We start from the raw sequence: 15,495 nt of genomic DNA, 5'->3' as shown, positions 1-15,495 counted from the left end.
CAGAGAGTGGTGAATATGTGGAATTCACTCCCATAGAAAGTAGTTGAGGCCAAAATGTTGGTGTTATTTCAAGAAGAAATTAAATATAGCTTTTGGGGCTAAAGGGATTGCGTGATATGGGGGGTGGGGGGAAGGTGGGATCAGGATATTGAATTTGATGATCAGCATGATCAAAATGAATGGCACAGCAGGCTGGAAGCATTGAATGGCTGATTCCTGCTTCAAGTTGCTATGTTTCTGTACTGCTCTTGGCCATGACTCCATTGTGAGCCTGGAGAGAAACAATCAATTTCTGGACTGGTAAATCTGGGAGTTGTTGTCATTTATTTTGTTTATTAATCAGTTGTATCAGAGATGTGACCGGGTACATTACTGTGCACTTGACTTGCTCTCTGAACTTAGACTGAGTTACCCCATAAATAGACGTGTTTGTGCAGCAACTTAAATTGAGCAGCATGTTTGCAACTTGTTGAAATATATATTCAGAAAGATTGTAATCATCGGGATTTCTTCCTGAAATGCTATAATACAAGAAATGTACAAGGTACATCAGCCACAGAAGTATGAAGCTGCAGGATATGGTGAAGAGCAAAATCACAGACTTCTTTCTGCTTTCTATCTCTGAGTCACTGCGGTTCTGACACTTCAATCCCTTACGGACTCGATTGGCCATCAAGATGTGTCTGACTGTCAGAGCATTGAGTAACAGAATGAAGGTAAATGGGAACAATGGTGTTAAAACTGTATCAAACCAATTAAATACTATCCAGCCAGTCTCAGTGAAATAGCTCAGCTTCATGTTACAAAGCCATGGCACGTTGTCGATTATCTGGCCGGGTTCGTATATAAAGTAGAATGGGATGTTTTTCATACAGAGCAGAATGCTGGCTGTTGCTAAAACTATGAGTGAAGTTTTCTCGGTGCAGTAATTTGCTTTCAGCTTCTGGCAACATATGGCCACAAAACGATCGAAGGAGAAAGTAACGGTAAACCAGACAGAGCATTGCGTGGACGTGCAAATCAGAACATTATAAATACTGCACACTGGAGTAAGGTACAGGAAAGTGACTGGAAAATAAAAGTAATTGATCTGCCTCAGTATCACTTCAAAGATAATAACCAGAAGGTCCGCCGTTGCCATGGCCACCAGGTAGCGAGTGGTGCAGGGAGATAGACCGCACTTTTTCCGGGATAGGATCACTATCGCCACTAAATTAACTGTGGAGAGAAAGAGACTGGAAATTACTGGCACAATATTTTCAATGTCTGAGCAAAGTATTAAGGCAAAGATTTTGTAGAGTCGTAGAGATATCTGGCTCAGAGACCCTTCAGCCCAACTCCTCCATGCTGACCAGTTTCCCTAAACTGAATTAGTCCCATTTGCCTGCGTTTGGTCCGTATCCCTGTAAACTTTTCCCACCCATGTACCTGCCCAAATGTCTGTTAAATGTTGCAATTATACCCATCTCCACCGCCTCCTCTGGCAGCTCATCCCATATACACACTCTACCCTCTGTGGAAAAAAGTTGCCCTCAGTTCCCTTTCCCCGCTTACCTTTAAACTACACTCTTTAGTTTTGGACACCACTACCCTGGGGAAAAGACCTTGGCTATTCACCTTAAAGCCTTTTTTTTAAGTTTAAAGTTTATTTATTAGTGTCACAAGTAGGCTTACATTAACACTGCAATGAAGTTACTGTGGAAAAACTCCTAGTCGCCACACTCTGGCACCTGTTGGGTACACTGAGGGATATTTAGCATAGCCAAAGCACTAAGCAGACACATCTTTCGGACTGTGCGAGGAAACCGGAGCACCCGGAGAAAACCCACGCAGTCACGGGGAGAATGTGCAAACTCTGCACAGGCAGTGACCCCAGCTGGGAATGGAACCCAGATCTGCGAGGCACCAGTGCTATTGTGCCGCATAATATAATAGCACCTATGATTTTATAAACCTCTATAAGGCCACCCCTCATCCTCCCACGCTCCAGGGAAAGAAGTTGCAGCCTCGTAACTGAAAACTGTTAACATCCTTGTAAATCTGGAATGAATTTAAGAGCACAAAAATCTTACAGCTTTTCAATCTACACAACCCTTCAAATTAATAGCCCAAATTTGGCCCAGTGATACAGCGGTTAGCGCTGCTGCCTCACATATTAACTGTGTTCTTAAATAAACAATGTTTCATAAAAGCTTCCTTGGGGATCACTTGAATCATACCTGGAGTGAAAGATTTTATGCTCATCCTAATGCCAAAATCAAAATGCAAAACTTCTGGTCTACACGGACTTTTGAAAACACCTGACCTGGATTATAACAAGCCATAACTATATTTGAAATCAGAGATAGGTAAAGACCAACCAACTATGGACAAGTGGACATACCGTCAGTGGTAAGAAAAATAATCCAATTAGAACTAGGGCAAAAACTACTGGAAACATGTAATACAATATTAAATAAAACAGCGCTTGTTCAAAAAGGCCTGTCATATTTGACCAACTGCATAGCAGTGTTAAAAACCTATCAAAAATTGGCAAGTTTCTGTTTTTAGGTGTTCAGATCTGTCCTGGCTCCCCCCCGCCAATGCTATAGTTAAGAAAGCCCACCAACAGCTTTACTTTCATACGAACATAAGAAATAGGAGCAGGAGTAGGCCATCTAGCCCTTCGAGCCTGCCCCGCCATTCAATAAGATCATGGCTGATCTGAAGTGGATCAGTTCCACTTTCCCGCTTTCTCCCCATAACCCTTAATTCCCTTGTCCACCAAAAACCCATCAACCTGTGTCTTAAAAATATTTAGCGAGGCAGCCTCCACCACTTCAACAGGCAGAGAATTCCAGAGATTCACCACCCTTTGAGTGAAGAAGTTCCTCCTCAACTCTGTTCTAAACTGCACCCCCCCTTTATCTTGAGGCTGTGCCCTCTAGTCCTGTTGTCCTTTCTAAGCAGGAAGAATCTCTCTACCTCTACCCTATCGGTCCCTTTCATTATCTTATACGTCTCTATAAGATCCCCTCTCATCCTTCTAAACTCCAACGAGTACAGACAGTCTATTTAGTCTCTCTTCATAGTCCAACCCACTCATCTCCGGTATCAGCCTAGTGAACCTCCTCTGCACTCCCTCCAAGGCCAAAATATCCTTGCGCAAGTGCGGCGACCAAAACTACACACAGTACTCCATCTGCAGCCTCACCAATGCCCTGTACAGTTGCAGCAAGACCTCCCTGCTTTTATATTCTATCCCCCTCGCTATAAAGGCCAGCATCCCATTCGCCTTCTTGATCACCTGCTGCACCTGCAGACTGGGTTTTTGTGACTCATGCACAAGGACCCCCAGGTCCCTCTGCACCGTAGCATGCTGCAGCTTTTCGCCCTTTAAATAGTAATCCCTCCTACTATTATTCCTGCAAAAGTGGATAACCTCACACTTGCTAACATTGTACTCCATCTGCCAGGTCCTCGTCCACTCACTCAGCCTATCTAGATCCCTCTGCACAATTTGCTTTTCCACTTATCTTTGTGTTATCAGCAAATTTCATCACCCTACACTCAGCCCCCCTCCTCCAGATCATCTATATAAATGGTAAATAGCTGAGGCCCCAGCACTGATCCCTGCGGCACCCCACTAGTTACCAACCGCCAATCAGAATAGTACCCATTGATACCGACTCTCTGCCTCCTATTAGACAACCAATCCTCTATCCACGCTAACACCCTACCCCCAACTCCATGCCCCCTATCCTTCTGAAGCAACCTTTTGTGAGGCACCTTATCAAACACCTTTTGAAAATTGAGAAATACTACATCCACCAGTTCCCCTCTGTCTACCGCACTAGTCACATCCTCATAGAATTCCAATAAATTCATCAAACATGACTTCCCCCTAACGAATCCATGCTGCGTCTGCTCGATCAAACAATTCTTCTCTAGGTGCCTGACTATTTCTTCTGTGATGACGGATTCAAGCATTTTTCAACAACAGACGTTAAACTAACCGGCCTATAATTCCCTGCCTTTTGCCTGCTACCTTTTTTAAACAGTGGCGTAACATTAGCCATTTTCCAATCTTCCGGCACTTCCCCGGAATCCAGTGAAGTTTGGTAAATAACCACTAAGGCATCCACTATCACCTCTGCCATTTCCTTCAGAACCCTGGGATGCATTCCATCTGGCCCTGGGGACTTGCCCACCATCAGTCCCGCTAGTCGATCAAGCACTACCTCTCTAGTGACAGTAATTGCATTCAGAAGACTTTCTCAGAAGACTAAGGAAATTTGGCATGTCTGCTACGACTCTCACCAATTTTTACAGATGTACCATAGAAAGCAGTCTTTCTGGATGTATCCCAGCCTTGTATGGCTCCTGCTCTGACCAAAACCACAAGAAAAACTACAAAGGTGTTGTGAATGTAGCCTATTCCATCACGCAAAGCATCCCCCCCACCATCCATTGATTCCGTTTACACTTCCTGCTGCCTTGGGAAAAGCAGCCAGCATAATTGAGGACCCCACGCACCCTGGACATTCTCTCTTCCGCCTTCTTCCACCGTGAAAAAGATGCGAAGGTCTGAGATGGCATACCAACTGACTCAAGAACAGCTTCTTCCCTGCTGCCGCCAGACTTTTGAGTGGACCTATTTCATATTAAGTTGACCTTTCTCTACACCCTCGCTGTGACTGTAACACTACATTCTGCACCCTCTCCTTTCCTTCTCCCCTCTGTACTCTATGAACGGTATGCTTTGTACAGCGTGCAAGAAACAATACTTTTCACTGTATCCCAATACATGTGACAATAATAAATCAAATCAATTCAGAAGGATCATTTAGACTTGTCACATTAACTCTGTTTCTTTTTCTCTCTCTCTCCACAGATGCTGGCAGTTTATCCAGGACTTTTCTGTTAAATTTTTAATTTAAGATTATATCATGGGTGGGTTGTCAGCGGCAGTTGAGTGATTATTAGTCACAAGTTGGAACCAGACATGAATTTCCACAATTCAAAGGTTCAAGCCACTTACCAGGAACACCAACAATAGCCAGAATGGTGTAATATATTTTCAGCGTATGGTTGAGGGGTCGATGCATGGTGAGGGTAAAGTGAACTGTTCCTCCCTACTGCAGGGAATTTCTGTTCAAATCCGAAGTGTTACATTGCTAGTGTCGTTCATTTATACATCATGGAATTGCCTCGGGAATATTGAGCTTGCCTCATATTCAAGTGTAATTCTCTTGCAAGTCAAGAAACAAATTAACAGAGAGTTAATTCCCTATTGTGATAAAAAGACAGTTACATCAGAGACTCAATTGTACAATTCAGATAACAATAATGAACTAATGACATCGAGTGCAGTCCAAGTTCTGATATTTATTTCTGAGATTCTTGCAAAGTGTAGACAATGTCAATTGTACAGGGTGTTGGTGAGGCCACTCCTGGAGTATTGTGTGCAGGTTTGGTCTCCTTGTCTGAGGAAGGATGTTCCTTGCTATAGAGGGAGCACAGTGAAGGTTTACCAGGCTGATTCCTGGGATGGCAGCTCTGTCATATGAGGAGAGACTGAGTGGGTTAGGATTATATTCACTGGAGTTTAGAAGAGTGAGAGGGGATCTGATAGAAACTTATAAAATTCACACAGGGTTAGACAGGGTAGATTCAGAAAGAATGTTCCCCATGGTGGGGAGAGTCCAAAACTAGGGGTCATAGTTTGACCATAAGTCATAGAGTCATTGAGGTTACAACATGGAAACAGGCCCTTTGGCCCAATTTGTCTGTGCTTCTCTTTTTTTTAAACCCCAAAGCTAGTCCCAATTACTTGTGTTTGGCCCATATCCCTCTATATCCATCTTACCCATGTAACTGTCTAAATGCTTTTTAAAAGACAAAATTGTACCCACCTCTACTATTACCTCTGGCAGCTTGTTCCAGACACTCATCATCCTCTGTGTGAAAAAAAATGCCCCTCTGGACATTTTTGTATCTCTCCCCTCTCACCGTAAACCTATGCCCTCTAGTTTCAGACTCCCCTAACTTTGGGGAAAGATATTGACTATCTAGCTGATCTGTGCCCCTCATTATTTTATAGACCTCTATAAGACCACACCTCAGCCTACTACGCTCCAGAGAAAAAAGTCCCAGTCTATCCAGCCTCTCCTTATAACTCAATCCATCAAGTCCTGGTAGCATCCTAGTAAATTATTTTCTGCACTCTTTCTAGTTTGGTCATGCTAAATTGTCCCTTAGTGTCCATTAGATGAAGTTTACAGTTTTTTAAAAATTAATGTCACAAATAGGCTGACATTAACATTGCAATGAAGTTACAGTGCAAATTCCCTAGTTGCCACACTCCGGCACCTGTTCGGGTACACTGAGGGAGAATTTAGCATGGCCAATGCACCCTAACCAGCACATCTTTTGGACTGTGGGGAGGGGAGAGGGGGGTGGAACTGGAGCACTCACAGGAAACCCACACTCACAGGGGGAGAATGTGCAAACTCAACACAGACAGTGACCCAAACCGAGAATCAAACCCTGATCCCTGCTGCTGTGAGGCAGCAGTGTGAACCACTGTGATTGGTCAACCTAAGTTGCCGCTTCATGTCTGAAGATGTGCGGGTTAGGTTGAGTAGCCATGCTAAATTACCCCTTAGTGTCAGCTGTACTAGCAGGGTAAATATGTGGGGTGGGATTGTTGTTGATGCAGATTCACTGGGCCCAGTGGCCTCCATCTACACTGTAGGGATTCTATGATTCTCATCAGGTTGGCCCTCTCCAGCTTGGGAATGACACCCAGATTATACATGCCCAGCGTCCTGAGCATCACAAGTTGCAGAAACGTACAATGTTGAGGGACACCAAGGACCTCCACAAGTTCTGAACATCCAACAGTTCAATACCTGTGTAGGTTTGGACCATTACTAGGGTCAGATCCATTCTGCTTTGGGATCATTCTCCATGTTCAGACCATTAAAGATTTCACACCATGCCCAGTTTCAGGCCCACCCAAAGGGAGTTCTAAGCAAAACATGGTTCTAACCCCTCCTCTGACCATCTCTCCCACAGTGACATTTGAACTGAAACCTCTGACAGGGTTTGTAACACTGTTTCTGAGACTGAGGAAGGGGGACATGTATGCTTAGTACTGAGGGAAATTGAATTGCAGCTGAGAGTTGATTGGTTGTGTATAAAAGGGACCATGTTGAGAACACCCTTAGGAAAGTGTGCACAGTTTTCTTCTTATTTAAGAGTGAACTGCACTCAGCTGATTCCTGTGGCGGTGATTTTATCTGGAGAAGAATTTGGATATTTGGAGTTGAGAACATCTCATTGAAGCTTATCAAATTCTAAGGGGACTTGAGAAGTTGGATTCAGTGAATTCCTTCCCACCTCTGGGCAGATGAGAACCAAGAAAAACAATTTAAAAATGATTGGTCTCCCAGAGGGACTTGAGAACCATCAAGTTACCTGCAATTGTCCTCTTGCTCCAACCCTGCATCCCACCAGCACTCAGCCTCCCCCGGGAGCCTGAGCACTGGAGGCTGGGTTACTGGTTCTTCATTTTCAGATAGATAAATGATTACTGATCACAGGTGTAAATTCAAATCCAGGTCGGCCCGATCACAGTTTCAGGGCGACAACACAAACAGTTTTGGTCTTGTCAGATGAGGTGACTCATCCCTGATGCACTGTTCCCTTGGTATGTCTGTAAAGCAGAGGGTATTGTATGTTCACAGGGAAAGTGTAGACACATTCCAGTTCTCTGTTCAACACAGTGCGGCAAGATGGCACAGTGGTTGGCACTTCTGCCTCACAGTGCCAGGAACCCATGTTTACTTCCTGGCTTGGGTCATTGCCTGTGCGGAGTTTGCACATTCTCCCCGTGTCTTCTGGGTGCTCCGGTTTTCTCCCACAGTCCAAACATGCAGGTTCGGTGAATTGGCCATGCTAAACTCTTCCACAGTATAGCCAAACAGATGCTGGAGTGTGGCAACTAGGGGATTTTCAGAGTAACTTCATTGCAGTGTGAATGTAAGCCTACATGTGACTAATAAATTAACTTTAATATATTTATATACAGGATGCTTCTTCTAACTAGGGAAGCTGATAGTGTAGTGGTATAGTGGCATTGCTACTGGATTAGTAGTACAGGGATCCAGGGTGACATTCTGGGCACAAATGGGCGGCATGGTAGCACAGTGGTTAGCACTGCTGATTCACAGCTCCAGGGTCCTGGGTTCGATTCCCGGATTAGGTCACTATCTGTGTGGGTTTCCTCCGGGTACTCTGGTTTCCTTCCACAGTCCAAAGATGTGCGGGTTAGATTGATTGGCCATGCTAAGAAATTGCCCCTTAGTGTCCAGGGATGCGTAGGTTAGAGGGATTAGTGGGTATAATATGTAGGGACATGGGGGAAGGGCCTGGGTGGGATTGTGTTCGGTGCAGACTCAATGGGCCGGAGGGCCTCTTTCTGCACTGTAGAGTTCTATGATTCTATGTCCAAATCCCACCGTGGTGGATGGTGAAATCTGAATTCACTGTACAGCTGGAAGGATAACTATAACACTATTGTCGATTCTAAAATCATCTGATTTTAATTGTAAAAATCATCTGATCCACTGCCATCATTATGTGGCCTACATTTGGCATAGTATTTGCTTGACTCTTAAACTCCCCAGCAGGCCACTCAGTTCAGGGGCAATAGGTTTGTGTTGGCAATATGCCAACACAAACATTGACACCCTCATTCCGTGATTTAATGAAAAGAATATCTGTCTGAAGAGACAGTAACGACTCCCCCCTTGTGCTGCACATAGCATGATTATAGAGAGTGAGTGATAGCAAAGAGCAAGTCTATTTCATAAGTCCAGTTGTGCAATTGGCGTACACTTGTCTGCTAGGACAAAGGAGCTTGCAAGATCTCAGTTGTTGGACATGTCAAATCTCATGATTTCAACTTTCATTTTTGATAAATCTGATATCTGTTTGCCATTATTGAGTCACCAGTGTCAGCTGTCCAATTTTGAATAGAAGAACAGAGTGTTTATTAAACAAGATACTTTGGGCTACAGTGCATCACCAATTCCACGCAAAAAAGTTACAGGTGTATAACAATTTGTTAGAATAATCCAAATGACAAAATCAATCTTATACTCTAACGTTCACAGTCTCTGTAATGCAATAGACAACCAAATTGGATGCCCTGCCCTTTCAAACAAGTGACATATGTCAACCAAGCAACTTCTACAAATTTTGCATCAGTAGTGCACAGATATTTGTCACACTGTCAGCCAATAACTCACACAAGAATTTCTAATCTCCACCCTCAGAGAACACACCTTGGAATCTTTTCCCAAATGATGCTTTTTGTCTTCACCAAGGATCCACCTCCACTGTTTCAAACTTTCCTTCCAGGTTCCTTCTGCTGAGATCGCCAGCTGCATTCAGACTTCATTTCACACAATCTCTCAGATAGCCGGCCAGGTCAACAATATATCATTGCTTTGCAGGCCTGGGGTGAGGAGTCAAAACCTTACTGGTCTGATTTGATCTCTGGTTTCACACCAGCCCACTGCGCTTTCTTCCTGCTTTTCTGTAGCTTTGCCTTTTGAATTTGGATCTGCAGCTAAACCTAACTGAACTGGTCCTGTTCCTTGCCTCTTGGCCTCGTGTTCTGTCTGGAACACCCTGTTACCCCATTCCTCGTGTTTATGAGACTTTGCTGTTTAGTTTGGGCTTGCTTTCTGTCCCTTTACAATGTCCTGCCTGGCATCACAGTGTCTCAAGACCTCTTCCAAATGCGTGTTCCAAGTCCCAGCTGAACTAACTCCTTCACTTATCCATAGGCCCATCTTGCTAGGCAGCAGTCCACTTATTTTATACTCTCGAACCATCGGAAGACACATTAGGCAAAATTTAAAGTAAAAAAATTAATGGTGGTTCTTAACATTTTCTTAACACAAATAGAGACACACACATTCACTTTTATCTTATTCCCATTCTTTAGACAATCTTTTTTTCAGTGACCCAATCTTCTTTTATACGATGACTGATAAAATCCAAGTGTCCCATGTACCTTATTAATGAGCCAATCAAATTCTCAGCTCTCTATGTGTGCGTTGGTGTATGGGTATATTTGTGTGTGCGTGTGTGAGCATGGTTGTGTGTAACTGTCTGCATTTGTGTGTGTATGATCGTTGTATGATTGAGAGAGTGTGTGTGTGAGAGAGGGACTGTGAGTGTGTGTGTGTGCGTGTTTGTGTATGTGAGTGTTTTTGTGTGTGTGTGTTCTGTGTGGAGTGTGAGAGTGAATGAATGAGTGTGTGATTGTGTGTGCATGTATGAGTGTGTGTATATGCGTGTGTGTGAGTTTGTGTGTGTCTGTGGGCATGTGAGTGCATGTGCATGAGTCTGTGAGTGTATGAATGTGTGTGTGTGTATGATTGTGTGAGTGTGCGTGTGAGTATATGTGTATGTGTGTAAGACTATTTGCATGTGTGTGAGTGTGTGTGTGTGTCTGTGTGAATGTATGTGAGTGTGTGTGTCTGTGTGAGAGTGGGCATGTAAGTGTTTGGGTGCATATGTCTGTGTTTGTGAGTTTGAGTGTGTGTGAATGTGAGTGTGTGAGTGCTTGTGTGTGTGAGATACTGGGTGACTTTGTGAGTATGTGCATATGGGTATGTGTGTTGGTGTGGTGTGCGTGTTTGTGTGTGTGTGTATTGGTGTGGTGTGTGTGTGTGTTTGTGTGTCTGTCGGTGTGTGTGTGTCTGTGTTTGTCTATGAGTGAGTGTGTGTCGGTGTGTGTGTGTGTGTTTGTCTATGAGTGAGTTTGTGAGTGTGTGTCGGTGTGTGTGTCTGTGTTTGTCTATGAGTGAGTTTGTGAGTGTGTGTCGGTGTGTGTGTGTGTGTGTGTTTGTCTATGAGTGAGTTTGTGAGTGTGTGTCGGTGTGTGTGTCTGTGTGTGTTTGTCTATGAGTGAGTTTGTGAGTGTGTGTCGGTGTGTGTGTGTGTGTTTGTCTATGAGTGAGTTTGTGAGTGTATGTCGGTGTGTGTGTGTGTGTTTGTCTATGAGTGAGTTTGTGAGTGTGTGTCGGTGTGTCTCTGTCGGTGTGTGTGTGTCGGTGTGTGTGTGTGTGTGTGTTTGTCTATGAGTGAGTTTGTGAGTGTGTGTCGGTGTGTGTGTGTGTGTGTGTGTTTGTCTATGAGTGAGTTTGTGAGTGTGTGTCGGTGTGTGTGTGTGTGTGTGTTTGTCTATGAGTGAGTTTGTGAGTGTGTCGGTGTGTGTGTGTGTGTGTGTGTGTGTGTGTTTGTCTATGAGTGAGTTTGTGAGTGTGTGTCGGTGTGTGTGTGTGTGTTTGTCTATGAGTGAGTTTGTGAGTGTGTGTCGGTGTGTCTCTGTCGGTGTGTGTGTGTGTGTGTTTGTCTATGAGTGAGTTTGTGAGTGTGTGTCGGTGTGTGTGTGCGTGTGTGTGTGTGTGTGTTTGTCTATGAGTGAGTTTGTGAGTGTGTGTCGGTGTGTGTGTGCGTGTGTGTGTGTGTGTGTTTGTCTATGAGTGAGTTTGTGAGTGTGTGTCGGTGTGTGCGTCTGTGTTTGTCTATGAGTGAGTTTGTGAGTGTGTGTCGGTGTGTGTGTGCGTGTGTGTGTGTGTGTGTTTGTCTATGAGTGAGTTTGTGAGTGTGTGTCGGTGTGTCTCTGTCGGTGTGTGTGTGTCGGTGTGTGTGTGTGTGTGTGTTTGTCTATGAGTGAGTTTGTGAGTGTGTGTCGGTGGTGCGTGTGTGTGTGTGTGTGTTTGTCTATGAGTGAGTTTGTGAGTGTGTGTCGGTGTGTGTGTGTGTGTTTGTCTATGAGTGAGTTTGTGAGTGTGTGTCGGTGTGTGTGTGTGTGTTTGTCTATGAGTGAGTTTGTGAGTGTGTGTCGGTGTGTGCGTCTGTGTTTGTCTATGAGTGAGTTTGTGAGTGTGTGTCGGTGTGTGTGTGTCGGTGTGTGTGTGTGTGTTTGTCTATGAGTGAGTTTGTGAGTGTGTGTCGGTGTGTCTCTGTCGGTGTGTGTGTGTCGGTGTGTGTGTGTGTGTGTTTGTCTATGAGTGAGTTTGTGAGTGTGTGTCGGTGTGTGTGTGCGTGTGTGTGTGTGTGTGTTTGTCTATGAGTGAGTTTGTGAGTGTGTGTCGGTGTGTCTCTGTCGGTGTGTGTGTGTCGGTGTGTGTGTGTGTGTGTGTTTGTCTATGAGTGAGTTTGTGAGTGTGTGTCGGTGTGTGTGTGTGTGTGTGTTTGTCTATGAGTGAGTTTGTGAGTGTGTGTCGGTGTGTGTGTGTGTGTGTTTGTCTATGAGTGAGTTTGTGAGTGTGTGTCGGTGTGTGTGTGTGTGTTTGTCTATGAGTGAGTTTGTGAGTGTGTGTCGGTGTGTGCGTCTGTGTTTGTCTATGAGTGAGTTTGTGAGTGTGTGTCGGTGTGTGTGTGTGTGTTTGTCTATGAGTGAGTTTGTGAGTGTGTGTCGGTGTGTGCGTCTGTGTTTGTCTATGAGTGAGTTTGTGAGTGTGTGTCGGTGTGTCTCTGTCGGTGTGTGTGTGTCGGTGTGTGTGTGCGTGTGTGTGTGTGTGTGTTTGTCTATGAGTGAGTTTGTGAGTGTGTGTCGGTGTGTCTCTGTCGGTGTGTGTGTGTCGGTGTGTGTGTGTGTGTGTGTGTTTGTCTATGAGTGAGTTTGTGTGTGTGTGTCGGTGTGTGTGTGTGTGTGTGTGTTTGTCTATGAGTGAGTTTGTGAGTGTGTCGGTGTGTGTGTGTGTGTTTGTCTATGAGTGAGTTTGTGAGTGTGTGTCGGTGTGTGTGTGTGTGTGTTTGTCTATGAGTGAGTTTGTGAGTGTGTGTCGGTGTGTGTGTGTGTGTGTGTGTGTTTGTCTATGAGTGAGTTTGTGAGTGTGTGTCGGTGTGTGTGTGTGTGTGTTTGTCTATGAGTGAGTTTGTGAGTGTGTGTCGGTGTGTGTGTGTGTGTTTGTCTATGAGTGAGTTTGTGAGTGTGTGTCGGTGTGTGTGTGTGTGTGTGTGTGTTTGTCTATGAGTGAGTTTGTGAGTGTGTGTCGGTGTGTGTGTGTGTGTGTTTGTCTATGAGTGAGTTTGTGAGTGTGTGTCGGTGTGTGTGTGTGTGTTTGTCTATGAGTGAGTTTGTGAGTGTGTGTCGGTGTGTGTGTGTGTGTGTTTGTCTATGAGTGAGTTTGTGAGTGTGTGTCGGTGTGTGTGTGTGTGTGTTTGTCTATGAGTGAGTTTGTGAGTGTGTGTCGGTGTGTCTCTGTCGGTGTGTGTGTGTCGGTGTGTGTGTGTGTGTGTGTGTTTGTCTATGAGTGAGTTTGTGAGTGTGTGTCGGTGTGTGTGTGTGTGTTTGTCTATGAGTGAGTTTGTGAGTGTGTGTCGGTGTGTGTGTGTGTGTTTGTCTATGAGTGAGTTTGTGAGTGTGTGTCGGTGTGTGTGTGTGTGTGTGTGTTTGTCTATGAGTGAGTTTGTGAGTGTGTGTCGGTGTGTGTGTGTGTGTGTGTGTTTGTCTATGAGTGAGTTTGTGAGTGTGTGTCGGTGTGTGTGTGTGTGTGTGTTTGTCTATGAGTAAGTTTGTGAGTGTGTGTCGGTGTGTGTGTGTGTGTTTGTCTATGAGTGAGTTTGTGAGTGTGTGTCGGTGTGTGTGTGTGTGTGTGTGTGTTTGTCTATGAGTGAGTTTGTGAGTGTGTGTCGGTGTGTGTGTGTGTGTGTGTTTGTCTATGAGTAAGTTTGTGAGTGTGTGTCGGTGTGTGTGTGTGTGTTTGTCTATGAGTGAGTTTGTGAGTGTGTGTCGGTGTGTCTCTGTCGGTGTGTGTGTGTCGGTGTGTGTGTGTGTGTGTGTTTGTCTATGAGTAAGTTTGTGAGTGTGTGTCAGTGTAGAGGGCAGGAGGCAGTGAGGACAATTTGATGATTCTGGATGGGTGGTAGGAGATATTAGTGCTGTTTACATCCACCCCGAATATCAGTAACAAAGAGAACGAGCTGTCATTTGCAAGAGGAGAGAGAATGGGACGGTCCATTTAACCTCATTGGTAAAAGGGGCAAACCGGTATGAGGAGCACTCTTGTTCCATAAGGTGTGGTCAGGGACTGGAAGGTGCTGAATGCAGTTGAGACTGGAGAATTCACAAGGGAATTAGACACAGGAAGACTGTGCAGGAGAACAGGCAGGATAATGACACTGAGCAAACAGGACACTCAAAAAAACTGATAGACACATTTAGACCAATGGACTTCTTATGCTTTAAAGTTTATTTATTTGTCACAAGTAGGCTTACGTTAACACTGCAATGAGGTCACTGTGAAAATCTCCGAGTTGCCACACTCCAGCACCTGTCCAGGTACAGTTAGGGAGCATTTAGCGTGGTTTATGTACCTAACCAGCACATCCTTCGGACTGTGGGTGTAAACCGGAGCACCCAGAGGAAACCCATGCAGACACGGGGAGAATGTGGAGACTCCACACATACAGGTGGGAATTGAACCCAGATCCCTAGCACTTTGGGACAGCAATGCTAACCACTGTGTCACTGATTCTTAAAGTGATCGGATTTTGATATCCTCCTGACTCTTTTCCTGTCCCACTCTCCGAATGCAGTTTTAAATCTGCAGTTGTACATTTCAGTGAAGTTTCGATTGAAGCATGGTTGCCCCGCCTCCTGCCATGACATCTGTGTTTCTGACAATGACTGGGCTGGCGGAGCTCATTGATTGGATAAGGCTGCTGTCACTCTAATATCGTCCGGCTCCAATTGGACAGCCGGGACTTTGTTAGTCAACTTCCATTGGACCAGGGTCGGCCACAGCTTTTGGCTTCTGATTGGCTGATAGAACATGACAGAGGGAAAGTGTGCTTGATTGGCTGAGGCGAACCTCAGTCACAGGAAAGAGTTCCCTGATTGGCCAGTCACTGATCAGAGGTCCCTCATTGGTTTGAGGCTATTGAGAGACTGGAAACATGCGGCTTACATCTAATCCCTTCTATCGTTGGTCAATATCCTTATATTCCTTGCATATTCATGTGCTTATCTAAAAATCTCCCATCATTATCAGCGTCCACCAACACCCCTGGCAACGCGTTCTGGACACCTACCATTCCCTGTGTAGAAAACTTGCCCCTCAGGGGCCACTTGCCCCAAAGGTTTTCTGATAGTCATCTTGTTCGTTCATGAATTCAACAGGTTAAGTTAACAGGTTCCTCATTGCATTCTTGAACTTCTCCCTGAACTTAGCCTGTGTCCCTGCATAAATAAAAGTGTTTGTGCAGCAGTTAAAAAGCAGCAGAGCATTTCCGACTTTGTCCAACATGAAGGCAGTCACGTTCGATCCTATGATGGTAGAATCGATCCTATGATGGTAGAATATAAGAAAGCTATGACATTCAGCAACCATAGGAAAATGAAGCTGCCGGATATGACGAAGAGTAAAATCACAGACTTTCTTCTGCTCTCCATCTCTGGGTCACTGTGATTCTCTCCTTTAC

The 15,495-nt window shown here is 44.8% G+C and overlaps 1 protein-coding gene across 1 annotated transcript in view; it reads right to left on the bottom strand.

Annotated features, from left to right (window-relative positions):
• Positions 1–319: 319 nt before the first annotated feature.
• The window catches only part of LOC145351359 (putative G-protein coupled receptor 139), a 32,055-nt gene continuing 16,879 nt past the window's right edge, over positions 320–15,495 (bottom strand). Inside the window, exon 3 of the mRNA XM_080200975.1 lies at positions 320–1,218. Coding sequence (XP_080057101.1) covers positions 320–1,218 — 899 coding nt within the window. The remainder of the gene's footprint in view (positions 1,219–15,495) is intronic.

The sequence above is a fragment of the Carcharhinus amblyrhynchos genome, chromosome 13 (genome assembly GCF_965287045.1).
Source record: "Carcharhinus amblyrhynchos chromosome 13, sCarAmb.v2.hapA, whole genome shotgun sequence".
NCBI classification, from domain to species: domain Eukaryota; kingdom Metazoa; phylum Chordata; class Chondrichthyes; order Carcharhiniformes; family Carcharhinidae; genus Carcharhinus; species Carcharhinus amblyrhynchos.
The sequence above is the reverse complement of the archived record's forward strand: the minus strand, read 5'-3'. Positions and strand labels throughout refer to the sequence as shown.